The sequence below is a fragment of the Anopheles bellator genome, chromosome 1 (assembly GCF_943735745.2).
Source record: "Anopheles bellator chromosome 1, idAnoBellAS_SP24_06.2, whole genome shotgun sequence".
NCBI lineage: Eukaryota > Metazoa > Arthropoda > Insecta > Diptera > Culicidae > Anopheles > Anopheles bellator.
Window position 1 is genome coordinate 43,828,151 of NC_071285.1, and position 14,526 is coordinate 43,842,676.

General features: G+C 48.4%; 4 protein-coding genes across 5 annotated transcripts; 2 read left to right on the top strand and 2 right to left on the bottom strand.

Annotated features, from left to right (window-relative positions):
* The first annotated feature begins 1,862 nt into the window (after positions 1-1,862).
* On the top strand, positions 1,863-2,929 carry LOC131216578 (uncharacterized). The gene is made up of 3 exons (XM_058211108.1): positions 1,863-2,012; positions 2,091-2,270; positions 2,349-2,929. Exons 1-3 carry the CDS (start codon positions 1,937-1,939, stop codon positions 2,927-2,929), a joined length of 837 nt encoding a protein of 278 aa, XP_058067091.1. The 5' UTR covers positions 1,863-1,936.
* Positions 2,930-4,259: 1,330 nt separating this feature from the next.
* On the bottom strand, positions 4,260-5,946 carry LOC131215671 (uncharacterized). Its single transcript, XM_058210063.1, has 5 exons — positions 5,847-5,946; positions 5,575-5,592; positions 5,395-5,406; positions 4,414-4,562; positions 4,260-4,328 (listed from the first exon to the last, which is right to left on the bottom strand). Exons 1-5 carry the CDS (start codon positions 5,938-5,940, stop codon positions 4,260-4,262), a joined length of 342 nt encoding a protein of 113 aa, XP_058066046.1. The 5' UTR covers positions 5,941-5,946.
* Positions 5,947-7,973: 2,027 nt separating this feature from the next.
* On the top strand, positions 7,974-9,256 carry LOC131208816 (small ribosomal subunit protein uS15m). Its single transcript, XM_058201756.1, has 3 exons — positions 7,974-8,374; positions 8,433-8,628; positions 8,692-9,256. The coding sequence occupies exons 1-3, from the start codon at positions 8,029-8,031 to the stop codon at positions 8,984-8,986; spliced, it is 837 nt and encodes a 278-aa protein (XP_058057739.1). The 5' UTR covers positions 7,974-8,028; the 3' UTR covers positions 8,987-9,256.
* On the bottom strand, positions 8,993-10,861 carry LOC131208689 (SH3 domain-containing protein Dlish). 2 transcript variants are annotated; one of them, XM_058201636.1, is made up of 5 exons: positions 10,637-10,861; positions 10,178-10,555; positions 9,741-10,114; positions 9,567-9,677; positions 8,993-9,484 (listed from the first exon to the last, which is right to left on the bottom strand). In XM_058201636.1, the coding sequence occupies exons 1-5, from the start codon at positions 10,683-10,685 to the stop codon at positions 9,320-9,322; spliced, it is 1,077 nt and encodes a 358-aa protein (XP_058057619.1). In that variant the 5' UTR covers positions 10,686-10,861; the 3' UTR covers positions 8,993-9,319. The 2 variants fall into 2 exon arrangements, with proteins under 2 accessions (XP_058057619.1, XP_058057532.1); XM_058201549.1 differs by having other exon boundaries at positions 9,567-10,555.
* Between the last annotated feature and the right edge of the window lie 3,665 nt (positions 10,862-14,526).

A 14,526-nucleotide genomic window follows, 5' to 3' on the forward strand; every position in this document is an offset into this window, starting at 1 on the left:
GACAGATCCGTGTCCGTGCCTCGATGGGCTAGACGGATGGTCGGCTCACCAGTCGAGCCCTGCGTCAATCGCCATTATATTTCGTGACACATCTACCCAACGTACCACAAAACTAGTCCAAAAATAATGTCACCGAGGCCACTCGACGTTCGGGTTTGCCGATCGGTTGCTCCGATCCATATCAATTGAGCTTCTCCGTTAGGGTTCTCCTTCTTCACTTTGCCCCGTTCACACGTTACAGATATTCGGAGAAACTGCAAAACGCCTGACACTTCTTGCAGTGGTTTACGACTTTCAAGAAGTTCTTGAATAGCAATGGCCGATCCTTTGACTCAGCTCAATATTTCTGGGAGAAGTTGCGTGTAACATCATCCCAACGTTCAGTCTGGTGTCCAGATGTAAAACTAACGGCACTTGATTCTGTGTCCCAGGGAGGATCGTTAAATACACGATTTACGATTCACGTCAAAAACCTTTCCCATGGTTTTGGTTTCTTTTTTGCCCGGGCGGGTCCACCTTCCAGTGATTCGCGAAATATCAACACAGAGGCCCTGACAGATGGCCACAACAGTAAGGCTTCCGTTTGTAGCTGTTTTTGGGCACACCTGATCTGTATTCTGCACCTCGATTTCGCACCGTGTTTCGGCACCTTTTGATGGCCTGCGGGACTACCGACAGTTGCCGATGGGAGCAGTAGAAGGGCTTAGTGCACATAAGTTGTAATAAATCTTTAATGATCGTGGAACGCCGTGGTGCCGTTCAAGCTCCATTCGAGTCCGTTCAAGTTTATGATCACCACCTGATCATCACCTTCTTTCGATAAGGCAATTAAGCCCGGGCACTCTTCAGTCACCGCACACGTGCTTCTTCCTTTCAATTAGCGGGAGGAAGAATATTGGACAATGCGTTGCGATTCGGGGGTGGGGACTAGAAGCCGTAGATACGACCACGACGAGCCCCAAAGAGGCTCGTTTTGGCAGAAATTACCATACAATGCTGCCTCAGCGGCGGAATGCGTATCCGGAATCGGCTCCAGCGCGATATCGAACGTATCAATACGCGGGGACAATAGAACGGGAGCCGCTGGCGCACAGATGGTGTGACAGATGTCACGAAGTGATTGACATCCATTTCGACTGTCCAATTTCTGGCGGAATCGGCGCGATAAGATTCAGTCACCATATTGATAGGCCCGGTGCAGAATACGAGACTACCATGGGCAACGATCGACATCGAAGACGGTCGTCCTGAATAGCGAACGAGTCCTAACGCACGTCTACTATTAGTATTAGTACTTTTCCCGAACATTGTTTTTACTCTTTACTGCTAGTGACCAGATCCGGAGCAGCTACTGCACACGTGTAGCTCTGGTTCTGATTTATTGCTTGCAATTCTCGCGCATATCTGGTCCCTGGTCTGGTCCCATCATAGTTGCAGACTTGCCGACTACGCGGAGCGGCTCTTCGGTAAATTTATTCTAAAATCTAATAAAATCAATAGCCGCACATGCAAAGTCGACCCGGCGCTGCAAACCCGCAGTGTGCAGTGTGTGGCACAAAAGAGCAGGCAATAATACCTCGCCCATGGACATGAATACCAACGAGGTAAGGTCTCGGACCAGTGGAAACTCTAAGGTCCGAGATCGTCTTCGCGGTATAAAAGGCATGATCCCGGGGATGATGGTTATCAGTCAGTTGTTGTAGGAGATCTGTACGGTTCGGTCGCGAGATCCGGCGGCGTTGGCGTGTGCTTATCCCCACCGGCAGTTTGCCTTCGACGTCGACGTTCCCCTAAAAGGAATTGAGTTGTGGTATTTGTAGCCGAAAAGAATAACTTTCCCAGGCAATCAGTGTGGAGTTTGAAGAAGGTTAAATTGAGTGAAACAGTTCTTCAAGTGACGCTCCCAAAGTGAACAGTCCAACCTAACCGGACCACTATGTACAAGTCAACCGTAGTGTTTGCTCTCCTGTGTGGCGTGGCCCTCAGCATGGCCTATCCCTATCCACAGCACGGTGCGTGATCTGGTTGGATGATCGGTCCTGGAGTGTGACGTTTAACTTAGATGATCTTTGCTTCTCTTGTTGGCTCAGCATTCATGTACTACCGGAACGCATACCCAATGATGGGCTTGCCGCTGCTCCAGCAGAGCGCCATGTATCAGCAGGCAATGTACCAGCACCAGCGGTTACGCAGCCACCGCCGGTCGGCCACGAGCGGTGTGGCAGCGTTCGCCTCCGGAGATGACATCGCCACTGGGACACTGCTAAAGAGTACGTATAGGAGTGAGGACGATTCCCCACATCAGCTCTCGGGCTCTGCACGTTTGCATTTGTTCTGTGTTGTAACAGCCGATTGCCGACCTCCAGCTGATCCGGTGGCACCCGCGGTTCAGTCGTTTGCCGATGCCTATCCTGCTGAAGCGTCACCCGAAAATGATATCCCTTACGGAGACGAAGGAGATCTGTTGGCTGATCCGGGAGCAAGCAGCGTAGGCAGTGCGTTCGATGGAGCGTCGGTTGTGGACGATACCGGACTGGAACCGTTGGCCCCGTCGGTCGCTGTTCCGGACAAGCAGAAGAAAAAAGTTACCACGGTACAGTTGGACTCGGCCTCGGAGGAGGAACAGGACGATGATGCAGGGGAAGAGCCGAGTGCGGTGAGCTTCGGAACGCGCCGGGGAAACAGCAGCAAACCCGGTGCCGCCAGCGGTGGCTCAATGTTCCCGGTTACGTTCGGTAGCACCAACGGAGGTGCTATCGCCATCGCCAACAGCTACAGCACCGGCAAGGGGGGTTCGGCCACAAGCCATGCTACCGCTTACGGAAGTCCAGCTTCCGTGCCGGAGGATCGTCGCCGGTCCATTGTAGCCCAGCAACAACTGCGCAGCATCAACAGCAATCGGCCAGCGAAGCTGCGCAACAAATACTAGACACTAGGCTGTTGGGTTAACTTATTGCTACCGGGTGTTCTCCGGGGCGGGTGAATAACCTTTTTCCACTTGTCCCTTTCTCGCTGAAGGTCACAATGCAAGAGATCCAACAGCGAGGCAGATTGTCGAATTATGGCTGAAGCCACCATTCAAGTTTAAATATACAAAATACAAACACAAATCAAACATCCCCCTTTAATATACTTAATTTTGCAATATTTCTCAGCATGCAAAGCTCAGCAAAAGCATGAAATTTTATAAAATATTTGTTTAGGATATCCGACATACTTTAGAACGGTCAGAAAAAAATGAAAGATTCTGTTTCAGATTTGTTATCCAACAAACAAGATTTTTTTTTGTCGCCCAAGCATTAGCGGCCTTTTAGTGCGTTTTGCTATATTTTCAAGTTTCCCGTTCTGCTATCACGGAACGAATGCCGATGCTACGTAGATGAAAGTTTTCAAACGATCGAACGATAAACGAACCAGTTATTGCACCAAAAGTAACCTTTAAAACGGGTGATCTCTCCGCCTTGCCGTGTACGATAAATGGACGTGACGGTCAACCTCGTGCGTTGATACAGTTTTACTGTATCCTAGTTTTTCTTCCAATCAATACCCAACCGAAGTCTCCCAAAACCTTGCAACGTGTGAACCACAGTTTCTTCAGCGACCCAACCTTCGACCTTGACGCGACAACACTGTGGTTGTGACGTCGAAAAGGTTCGTCGCTTGGTGAGTCTTTCGTTTCGTTTATCACGTTGCGGACTGCATATCGTATCGCGATCGGGGCAGCCCTTCGGTTCGCTCCAAAACCCGTTTGCTTTCGATTTCTTTGTTGCTTAACATTTTATTCATAAATAAAAAATATTTTACAAAACATCAGAGATAACTCCATGGGTTAAATTCGCTTCGCTCGTGGTGTTTTCCTATGTACAGCTCTATCATCCTCCGGATTTACTTAGAAGAACCTACAAAATACCGATGGTATCAGAACGATGAATGAAGACACTTACAGTAGTCAAAGCGGTCAGTTACTTACGGCAAGAATCCACCACCACCACCTCCAAACGAGTTTGCCGAGGCTTGGGCATTCGAGGCCGAACCTCCGAATCCTCCGAGACCTCCACCGAACGAGGCGGACTGTGCGGAAGCTTGGGCACCCGATCCCGATCCTCCGAAGCCACCGCCTCCGAACGAGTTGGCGTTCGAATTGCTGAACGATCCTGAAATGCCACCCAGCCCAATGTTGAAAGAGGCCGACTGCGCGTTCGCCTGGCTACCAGAGAGTCCTCCGCCACCGCCCAGTGGCCCAGCGACTCCAAGTGGTCCTATTGGTCCATCGTACCGTTCAAAATGTGGTCGGTGACGATGGTGATGATGATGATGATGGTGAGGTTCTTGTCCGGAAATTTCGGAAACGAAAGGAAACGTAACGATAAATAGAGAGGCCATGACGGAGTGGCGACGCCTCAAAACACCGGCCTGCACGAGGATGCCCCGTTTTCGATGAGTCTTACTGTGACCGAAGCCATTACCTGGGACTGCGTATCCTACCGGGGCTACGACACCGACCGGGGCGATACCGATCGGTGCCACTGCTACGGGCACCGCAACCGCTATGGGAAAGAAGCCTAGAAATACCAACCGGAAACCGACCATCACAAGCAAACTACGATTAGCGGTGGGGTTAAGCCGAAGAAGGACAGGTACAAAAATACGGACTACGATCGTCTACGACAACCACACCCATGCCGAGTAGTAATCTTAACACTAAACTGCTTATAAACCGCGTTTCGGTTCCCATGGCACCAGAACTGTCCAAGAAGTTCCTTCCGTTCATCCATCTGTTCGTAGGTTTGTATCATGTCACCGTTCAAATATAAAACACAAACAATCTGCAAAAATGCGGAATGCTAATGTGAAGACGGCACACAACTCAATCAAACCCCGATTGTGTACATATCGGTAGATTTTTGTCGGAACCCAACAGCACACGTTCCGCATGAGACGATTAAGAACAACATCCGCGAGACAGCGGACGGCTGTTGACACGGTGTAACCGGTCCTGCGGGGATTTTGGCCATTATTCAAATTAGGTATACTTATTTCTGTTTGAATAATCTGCGCGAAACTTTCGGTAAAACTACCAACGAAAGTATTTCTGTTTGGATGACCTCATCTATAAAAAAGTATTGTTTAAAAGATCATCCTTTAACTATAAATTATGCAGAAAATAGTAATAGTGAAATATGATTAAAATATTGATATTTTGAACCAGCAGTCGAATTCTTGATTTCTACTTTTGTGCCTATCTCACGTCGTATTGATTCATGGATTGTGTGAACTCTGTCTTCATTTTGAAACAGCAAGGTTGATCACATAACTCCAGCATGGGCGGGTTGCGGACGTTTCTGATGTTTGTAAATCTGAATATTTAGTGTGTAGGACGAAACACTACCGTACCTCTTCGTAGGGCTGACCATTGTGTACGCGTGTGTGAGAGAGAGACAGTGTTTACAGATGCATCAGTTATGCAGGTGACCGTGCAGTTTTCGATATGTACGGCCATTGATAAGAAAATAAGAAAGATATTTAAAAAACTACATTTACACTCCGTTTTGTGCCTTCAGACATGTTGACTACCTTTTCGAAATGCTTTGCCTGTGATCGTGTTTAGGAAATGATCATTCAGTAACCATTGGGGATATCGTTTTTGCACAAGAAAAAGAGGTAAAAAAATTAAATCAGTTTCACTACTTGGCTGTTAGGTGATGTAAAATGTTAGCAAAGGTACAGAAATAGGCGAAGCGAGGAGCTTTAGAAGAGTTCACCACTACTGTGCGCCCAGTGTTTGCACTACACTCGATCTTTGCGTTTAACGCCTCACTCACGGCCGCGGCAAAGCTAGTAAATACCTCCTCCTAGACCGGGATATCCGAACCCGAACTGTGCCACTGGAGCTGCTACGGCTGCCGCCAGCAGCGTGCATAACACCACGAACGATTTCATCCTGAACGGGCTGGCGCTTCTTTTAAACCGATGTCACAACCGATTCACTTCACCACGGGCGTGTGTCCTGAACCCGGTCGATGTTTAGTGTTCGAAGACGAACGATCAACTGCTACACATCAATAGTCAAATAAAGGTTTTTATGCTGTGCCGCAGACGCTGACGATCGCAGCATCACGGATCAGACCCAGCGTGCGCGCGGCGACGGTTCCGTCTTGCAGGTGGACGGGAGTCAACAATAACTGTCGCAACATTCGTGCGTGCGGTGGAGCAGCGGAGGACGATGGCGCAAGGTTGTTTGTGACCAGCCGGAGCCGACCCAACCCGACGGCGGCCGAAACCACGGGCAAAACCGAAGAGATCCAGTGGTTGAGTCACTTGTGTCCATCGTCCGACCGGCCGGGCCGATTTCAAGTTCAAGTTCTTCTAGGGATGCTGCATCCCCACTAGCATGTTGGGTGTGTGTCTGTTTCTTTTCCCCAGATTTTTCCACCCATGTCGTATCCTTGAAGTGGTTCGTTTCTTGAATGGTCATTGACCGGCGGTTCGCTAATAAAAAAGGTATAATCTATCCACACACATCCACTACTACTGCTCGCGTGAAACGAGAAGATGAAGACTTCGTGACAATTCTCACAAACAAGTCGGAAGCGTGTAAATTGCGTCTTTAAACCCACCAGTTCCGGATAGGCGGAACTTCTCGCGAAGTGGTGAGTTGGGCTGTGTGGAAGAAAATCGTGGTGAAAAATAAAACCCGGGGAATTCCCAACCTTGATCGGCCATTCAGTTCAACATCGTCGGCATCGTGAGGTTACCGCTTGAACTACAAGGGAAAAGTATGGCGGGCTTGTCCTTGGACTACTCCTAACTTAAAAGCGTTTCGGTTCCGTAGGCCCCCAAGTGATCGTTTTAAGGTCACGTACAACTGTAACAAAACCCTATTCTGCAACGACTCACGGTGGGGAAAACAAACAAAATGTCCAAAAACCTGGCCCTATGTACAAGGACTTCCACTTCAGACGATCAATCATGGTGATCGCGCTGGAGACTAACGGAAGGCCGGTCTACTGACCCATTATGTTTTGACATTTTGCTTACGTGAAAGGTTTCACGGCGTGTCTCGAACGATCTGGGTACATTTTGGCGAACAAGTGGAAGAGTATCGAGGGATAAGAGCATCAATTATCATTTGTATCCAACACATCCTGCGTGGTGTTGGAATGAAAACAGAAAGATTTTTTCCCTTCTCTCGGCAACTATTACATTCAGTGAAAGCAACGTTGACAAGGCCGTGTATCCTTGAAAGCGCCTCCAGTTGTTCCTGACCGGCCACGTATCTCGTTTGGTATACTTTTTCAGCATTACGTATTCGCTGAATTCGGTTCCACGAACAAAATCGCGAGAACCAGAATTAGAAACCGGAACTAATCAGAAAATGTGCTCAATAAGACGCGACAAACAGGGACTCAGTAACAGTAACAGGGACAAACCAGTTTGTTTTTCGTCCTACATTTCTTTCGTTTGTTCGCTTTCGTTGTTTATCTCTGCCTCTACTACGGCACCTTAAGTACGGCACCTTGAATAATTTGAAAGCCTATCGATGCGCCAAGGCTTTTACACAAAGAATGTTTACCAACAGATTCTAAAGTCTGACGAAGAAAAGTATATGTGATTGCGTGTTTAGAAATCCGGCTTATTTATAGTAGATCCCCTCCGGGCCCGGAAATTCCATAGTTAATTGCGTCAGTGACAAACATTGACCGGTCAATGTCAACAAACTTAGCGGCCTATTGAAATATTACTGAAAACCTGTCGATTAGGTAGGCAAGTAGTGTTATTATCGTCACTATGAGGGCTAAAATTACATTTTTACGACACGTTTTTCATGTTTTTAGTCCCAATTAAATTCAAAAATCGTGGAGAATCAAAAGTAGTGCGAAACGTCACGTACAGATGGCGCGCTATCATAACTTACGAAACGTCAAAAACAAACGTGAAGATTTCCCCCTTCAAAAACAGGACGATGTTTACCTTTTCCTGGCCCATTTAAAAACAGTGTGATCGTCTTTCGTAACAACGTGGTCCACGATGAATTCACTAGTAAAATTGAGACCCACAGCTTCCTCGATCAACCAGATTGTCCGCACATACGCACTAAAGTCGGATCTCAAAATCAAATGGGTGCGGCCAGAGAAAATCCCCTGCTATAAGCCGGAGAAATCGGGAGACCTTCAGGCCCTGCCAAAGTTTGCCGGTACGGAGTTGATGAAGGACTTTCGCGACTCAAAGGAGCTCGAAACGGCCGATGAGTCCGTGCGAAAGTTGTTCACTCTCGAGCACAATCGGCGGCGGGAAATGGTTGAAAACTTCAAAGAGGACATGGTCCGTCGAGTATACCGACACGAGCTGGACTACGGCTCGATGGAAGCCACACGTAAGTTCGATGGTGCTTCACTTTTGTGCATTTATTCAAATGACGTTGATTTTTCCAGTGGGTCTTATGACGGCACGCATTCGCAGCCTGCAGGAGTACATGGAACAGTTTCCCCGCCAATCGGTGGTCAAGGTGCAGCTGAAGGAACTGATCGACAAGCGTAAGCGCTTCCTACGCTACCTGCGACGGTGGGACTATCGCCGGTTCGAGTATATTCTCGAAAAACTAGATCTAGTGTACAAACCATACCCAACGTAAGTACTGGCGAGTGTTGTTAATCATCTCGTTCCTAAGACCTGATTTCCTTTCGGGAACAGACACTTTCATTGGATAACCCGCAAGGATTCGTTGCGCAAACTAACCAACATACACTGCGAGCAAATCAAGGACAGTCGTCTGCAGGAGTACCGCCAGCAGCTGGAGTCTCAGCAGCTCGATTTCCTCGAAAAGAAGCTGAAAACTTTGGAATTTATACGGCAGGAGCAGATCGATTGCCGTGTGCCGGTAACGGTTGAACAAGAGCAAATCAAGACCGTGCGCAAGCAGTACGAGGAACTCAAACGTAAACGGGAAGCAATTGTCGAAAGTAAGAAGGAGCAAGAGGATTCTTAGTTGTTTTGATTCACCACTTCGTTCTTTTATTATAAAATATATTAATAGAAAATAAAGTTAATAGACTTGGCGCTCCGTCGTACTCGTACGTAAAATACGCAAAACCCATCGATATTCTTTAAAGTGTAATATTTTTAGCGGCACCGCAATGGTGCGTGCCTGTTGCGAAGGCTGAAATGGAATATGCCATCAACGGAATGGGTTCCCGTAAGAAGGGAAACAGTATAGCGATATGTTAAGCACTTTCAGTTGTTTTACAAATAAATTAAACCTAGCCATTGTGAAAAGGGACGAAACTCAACGTCCGACACGCTTGAGGGGTTGGAGCGAAAGCTACAGACTTGTCATGGCGGGCGGGCGAGCATACGCTTTCGGGATGAAACCGTATTTGCGGGTTTTCGGTGCGTAGGCCCACAACCAGCCGTCCACCGTTTGGTTGTTCAGGTCGGCGTAGATCCAGTCGCCTCGCCGGACGCTCAAATCATCTGGGGCTTGTGCCTGTGGTATCGTGGGAGAACAATGTTTCGTCAGAACGTTGCAATTGCGAGAGAAACCATCCATTCCAGCGCCGCTGACCTACCTTATAATCGTAGAGCATAACCAACTCGGTTCCGTGGTACCGCAAGTCATCTGACCCAATGCCCGGTTGTTGCTGGTGCTGCTGCTGCTGCTGTTGATGTTGTTGTTGCTGCTGTTGGTGTTGGTTGGCACTGATTGCCATGTTCGTACCGCAACCACCGCCCCCCATTGGCACCATGTTCATATCCAAAGTATTTACACCTCCACCTTGCTGTTGCTGCTTGCCGGACTGACCCTGTAGAATGTTTTCGGCCGGATACACGAACCCGGACGGTATGAAACCTTCCTGACCGTCACTGCGTACGATCCAGAACCACTCCGGATCCTCACGGTTCAACACCGTCACAAACTCGCCCCGCTCGACCGACACATCATTCTCGTCGCGCGCAATAAACGTGTACAGGACTATGTACCGACCACTGGGGTCCTTTGCGAAGGGCAGAAAGTCCGGTTCGGAGCTGAGGCTCGCCTGCGAGTGTTTCAGTGCGTTTGTGAGCATTCCGGGCCCACTGTCGTCCAGCACATCGATGCTAATGTCCGGCATACCATCTGTAAGATCGCTGCCACCCACCAGACCGCTGCCAGGACCACCGCCACCGGGGCCACCAACACCAGCACCAGCGCCCATCGTCGTGAGGTCGCGCGGTAGCTTCTTCTTGATCGCCAAATCGGCCAGCTGGGTGTTGAAGGGAGCACAGTACGAGTACGGTATGAAGCCTTCCTGCCGAGTGTCCTGTCCGATCACGTACACCCAGTCGTTTTCGCGGTACAGAATGTTCACGATCTGGCCTCGTTTCACCTCCAGCTCATCATCGACGCAGGGCGTGAAATCGTGAAGCACGGCCATTTTGGACTCCGGGCTAAGGCCGTGCTCCTTCTCGATACCCACCCGGACCAGCGTCTCGATGCTGGCCGATCCGGTTATCCGGCCCATCCCATGGTTTAGCCCGAGGCTGCTCGACAGATCCTTGTCGATATCACCGCCGAGTGCTAACGCCCAATGAATAAGAAACAGTTAAACCAACGATTAGAACTACCAGGAACCTGATCGATCATCACAACGCTGCTTACGTTTCTTCTTTTTCCCACGACGAATACGAACGGGGCACAGGAATGCCATTACTTTTCGGGGAGAGAAACACTCGCAGTGTGGCCTGATGACGCCAGCGGGTGGCGCAGCGGCTGAAATTCACAAACGGATCACTCCGGTACGCAGCACATCCTGCGTTTCTTCGTTCCAAATTTGCTCCGAATTCTGCGAAAACACTGCGGACCACCCCGAATCAACAACGTAACCAGCTCGATCAAAGGAATTTTATTTTTATGGCAATCTCTGGCTCGATCGCGTTCACAAGATTCATCGCATGAACGTTTGATCGTACAACATTCATCGCGATGAACAACAACAACAACAACAATTCTTACGGACGGATGCTATAATAAAGTTACGATTTCTTGAATGATTTTTCTTTCGTTAAAAATTTGTTTTCGCCACTGTATTTTAGAAAAATATGGCTGAAATCGTCATCAACTTTCCATAGTTCACACAGGGGAAACGATCGTTCATCGTGCTCTATAAAATACTTTATAGCGCACCAAATCTGCTTAAAAGAGATATTTTTCGGAAAATTGGATCCAAGTGTCCAAGTAAGCTTAAAGTGTAGGGATGAAAAGGAATCGAAAATTCTGATTGGCAACTTATCTATTTTAGGAAAATATAACTGAAATCCTCACGTTTAAAAACTGATTTATGACCGCATTTTTATCATGATGCACTCATTGTGAGAATGAACACGTTCATCTTGAATTGTGGTTGTGTTGATGGCATGGAATGAACATCATGTTTTGTACAACATATCCAACATTCCAAACACCAACACACCGTCCAACAGCAACAACTCGGTTAATCTGTCAAGAGTCGAAATCGTGCGAATCAATTGTGTCTGCAAATTTGCTAGCCAAACCATCGGAAAGATTGTCCAAACCACGTCCGCAGCCGCGAATGTGTTGTTCGCGAATTATTAGCGTTTTTTCGGAAACGCGCCTTCGTGGGGTGCGATTTACATCCCCGCTGTGCTCGTATGCCCTATGTGTCTGGTGCCAAAACCCAATTTATCAGTGCGTTTCTCCGGGAAAACAAGTGTTGCAAAGTGTTATCTGAAGTCGTTAACAGAGAGGCTATTTTGGCCAGCGGATTTGCCGTGTTTTCTTACCACACGCTTGTCGCGGTCCCCACCGAGACGGTGAGTTGCAGAAAATAACCAAAGACGGCCGTGCACAAAATAGTGAGATCCACCGTTTTTCCGCGGTGTGCGTGGCGGAGTCGGTTTTGTGAATTCGTTTCGGTTTTCTTTGTGCACCCCAACAAGGTAAGTGAATTCATCACGAAACAATGGACATACAACGGAAGCACGTACGGCGCAGGGTCGCGTGTTTTGGGTGCAGATGTGAAGCCCTGAAGAACATTCTAGAACTGAGGATGACAGCATGAATGTAAACAGAATGCGTTTTCAGTGGGCCACGACCTGCGAACTATCCTTCCGGAGTTCAATGAGCCCCTCAGCAGGAATAAATTGATCGGTACAAAAAAACGATGCCATTGCATAATTCCTGCAACATTCACGATGGACCCACCAGAGGTTAACGAACGATCTCCTCGCCACGGGTTGCACCAGTTGTGGTCAATTTTGGCACCGAAAAGAAAGCCACTCTCTGGGGACACACACGGCGCGTGGCCCGCCAATGCAAGCGGGTGCGTGTGTATGTGTGATGGAGCAACACCCAAACGCGCGGAACCGTGCTGGAACCTCCGTGAAGTACTGAGCCCCAACTTTTACTTCTATTTTTAGCAATCGTTTTGGGCCCAAAATAAGAAGCAAAGCATCGCGAGCGACGGACAACATCATCGCGTCGAGCGCAGCCCCGGTTCACCACGTTAGCGGTCCCGGCGTGTGAATGATGGTTTTTTTTTTCGAGAAATGCGCAATTCTGTTAGCATGGTGCCGCTCCCCACGGCGGGACTACCTTTTTTCCCGCGGATTGCGCCGGTATTGACGCGTTGCGAAAGAACGCGACCCAAGCCAGAGCTCTCGAGCGAAGTTTGTGATAAGAAACCACCGCTCCTGTACCTGGGGCACATCACAACCCGTCCGCCGCCCGTCCGCCTCGCTTATGTTGCGCATCTAACTGCCAAGGTCACGCCACCAATCTCATCTTTCTGCAAGGTGTTTATCGAACGCCGCACTCGGGCTACCGATGCCAAAGTGCCACGTAATTTGCCGGGGCAACCCTCGGCGCCGGTGCGTGGCCAATGGAACAATGCTGCGCACCGCGTGTAGGCTATCATAGCAACACGATAGCAATAATCTCTCGAATCGCCACTGGCGGATTGGCGGGAGGGGCTCGTCTCTTTCGTTGCTGCGTGGACACTTACCGCTGGGGACAGTCGTCGCTGTGTGTGCCTGCCAGCGACTGGCGTAAATGATGCGTACGATCGCGCGCGGCAATATGCGGCTCAAGGACTTTTACCTTCGATGGCAAACGCTCGAGCGCTGATGAATTAATCGCCGCTCTCGGACGATACCGGGTTTGGCTCCAAACTGTTTTCCACTTCGGGCTGGATCGACCGTCGCCTTGAAGGTTTCCCGGTGAGGCCAGGCACCGTTCCAGCTATCATTCCTTTCTGTGTGAACTTCTTGCCACAAAAACATCAGCTGCTGTTTAGAGTGTTCAGGGGTTTTCTTCGATTTTTACTACTTTATGGTATGAAGTAATGAGTTTCCCTCGGTATTACGCAACCGCCTATGGTGGTTCTTACTGTCCCGGATCAGGTTTTTGTCCTTTTTTGCTCCATTTTGTCTGCTCCTCTGAGTATTTTGTTCGTTCCTTCCCGCATAATGTGAACGCATCGCCAAAACCCACATCAACCTGCGAATCGGTTTCAAGTTTCAGCTCGCCGGTGAGCGGTGCCGATAAATTTCAAGGATTTTCGATCGATTCTTGGTTGACTCTCTACCTTTTTGTTACTACGGTACGTTGGAAGACAATGAGGAATCGGAAATAATCCAAGTTAATCATCTGTTGCAGCTTCGGCCGCTAGTGTTTTATGGGTTTAGATTGATGGCAATAATGCTCCAGGTGATGGTCCAAAAGGTTGGTTTTAACTTAAATTCCTTACAGCGTTGGCGAAGCGCTCTTTTGCTGTAATTGGAAATATCTTTTGCCAGTTCTATTTCTATTCGTAAAAAACAGGCTCTTTGCGGTCTTCGGTAGTGACTGCTTTAAGCCATCATTTGATGATGAAAACTGCAAAACCTCATGCTTATCAAGCCTCCGCTGTGCTGGCCGCAGCAACTTATCAATGTTGGGCGAATAAAAAAAGCATCGTGGAACGAGCAAAAAATACAACAATAGCGATGCACCCAGCGATTATCAATTAATCGGTGACACTGTCTTCACCGAATGCCGTCTTTGCTTGGCATTAAATTGGAATTGCATTTTATTGCAGCAATGGGGCCGCCGGGTTGTGCCCGAGAGTCACTGAAGGTCGAAGGTGTTTCTACAAATCAAACCTTTCTGGAAAACAAATAAAATGCACAAAACAGTGGAAGGGAATGGCACGTTGGGTTAGGTTTGAATGTTAATGTTGAATTCCGAACCGATTGCGGGTGATCGCGTACACTGTGAGTTGCATCAATAAACGTTTGATTGTCCCAACAAAATGGCCCAACGCGGCAATAGAGACAGAGAGGGACAGATAATGTATACCAATAAATATAATCCTTTATATGGTTCACATTGAAGGTAACTTTTTAAGTCCGCTGAAGTGCTTCGCAGAGCTGACGATTACACAGCGATCGGGGTTTTAAATACGATGATAACCCAGCCTATTTGAATGTGAAGGTGATAACTTTTAGTATTCCTTCCTAGTTCTTGCCCCACGAACCGTGCCACTTTTGGTC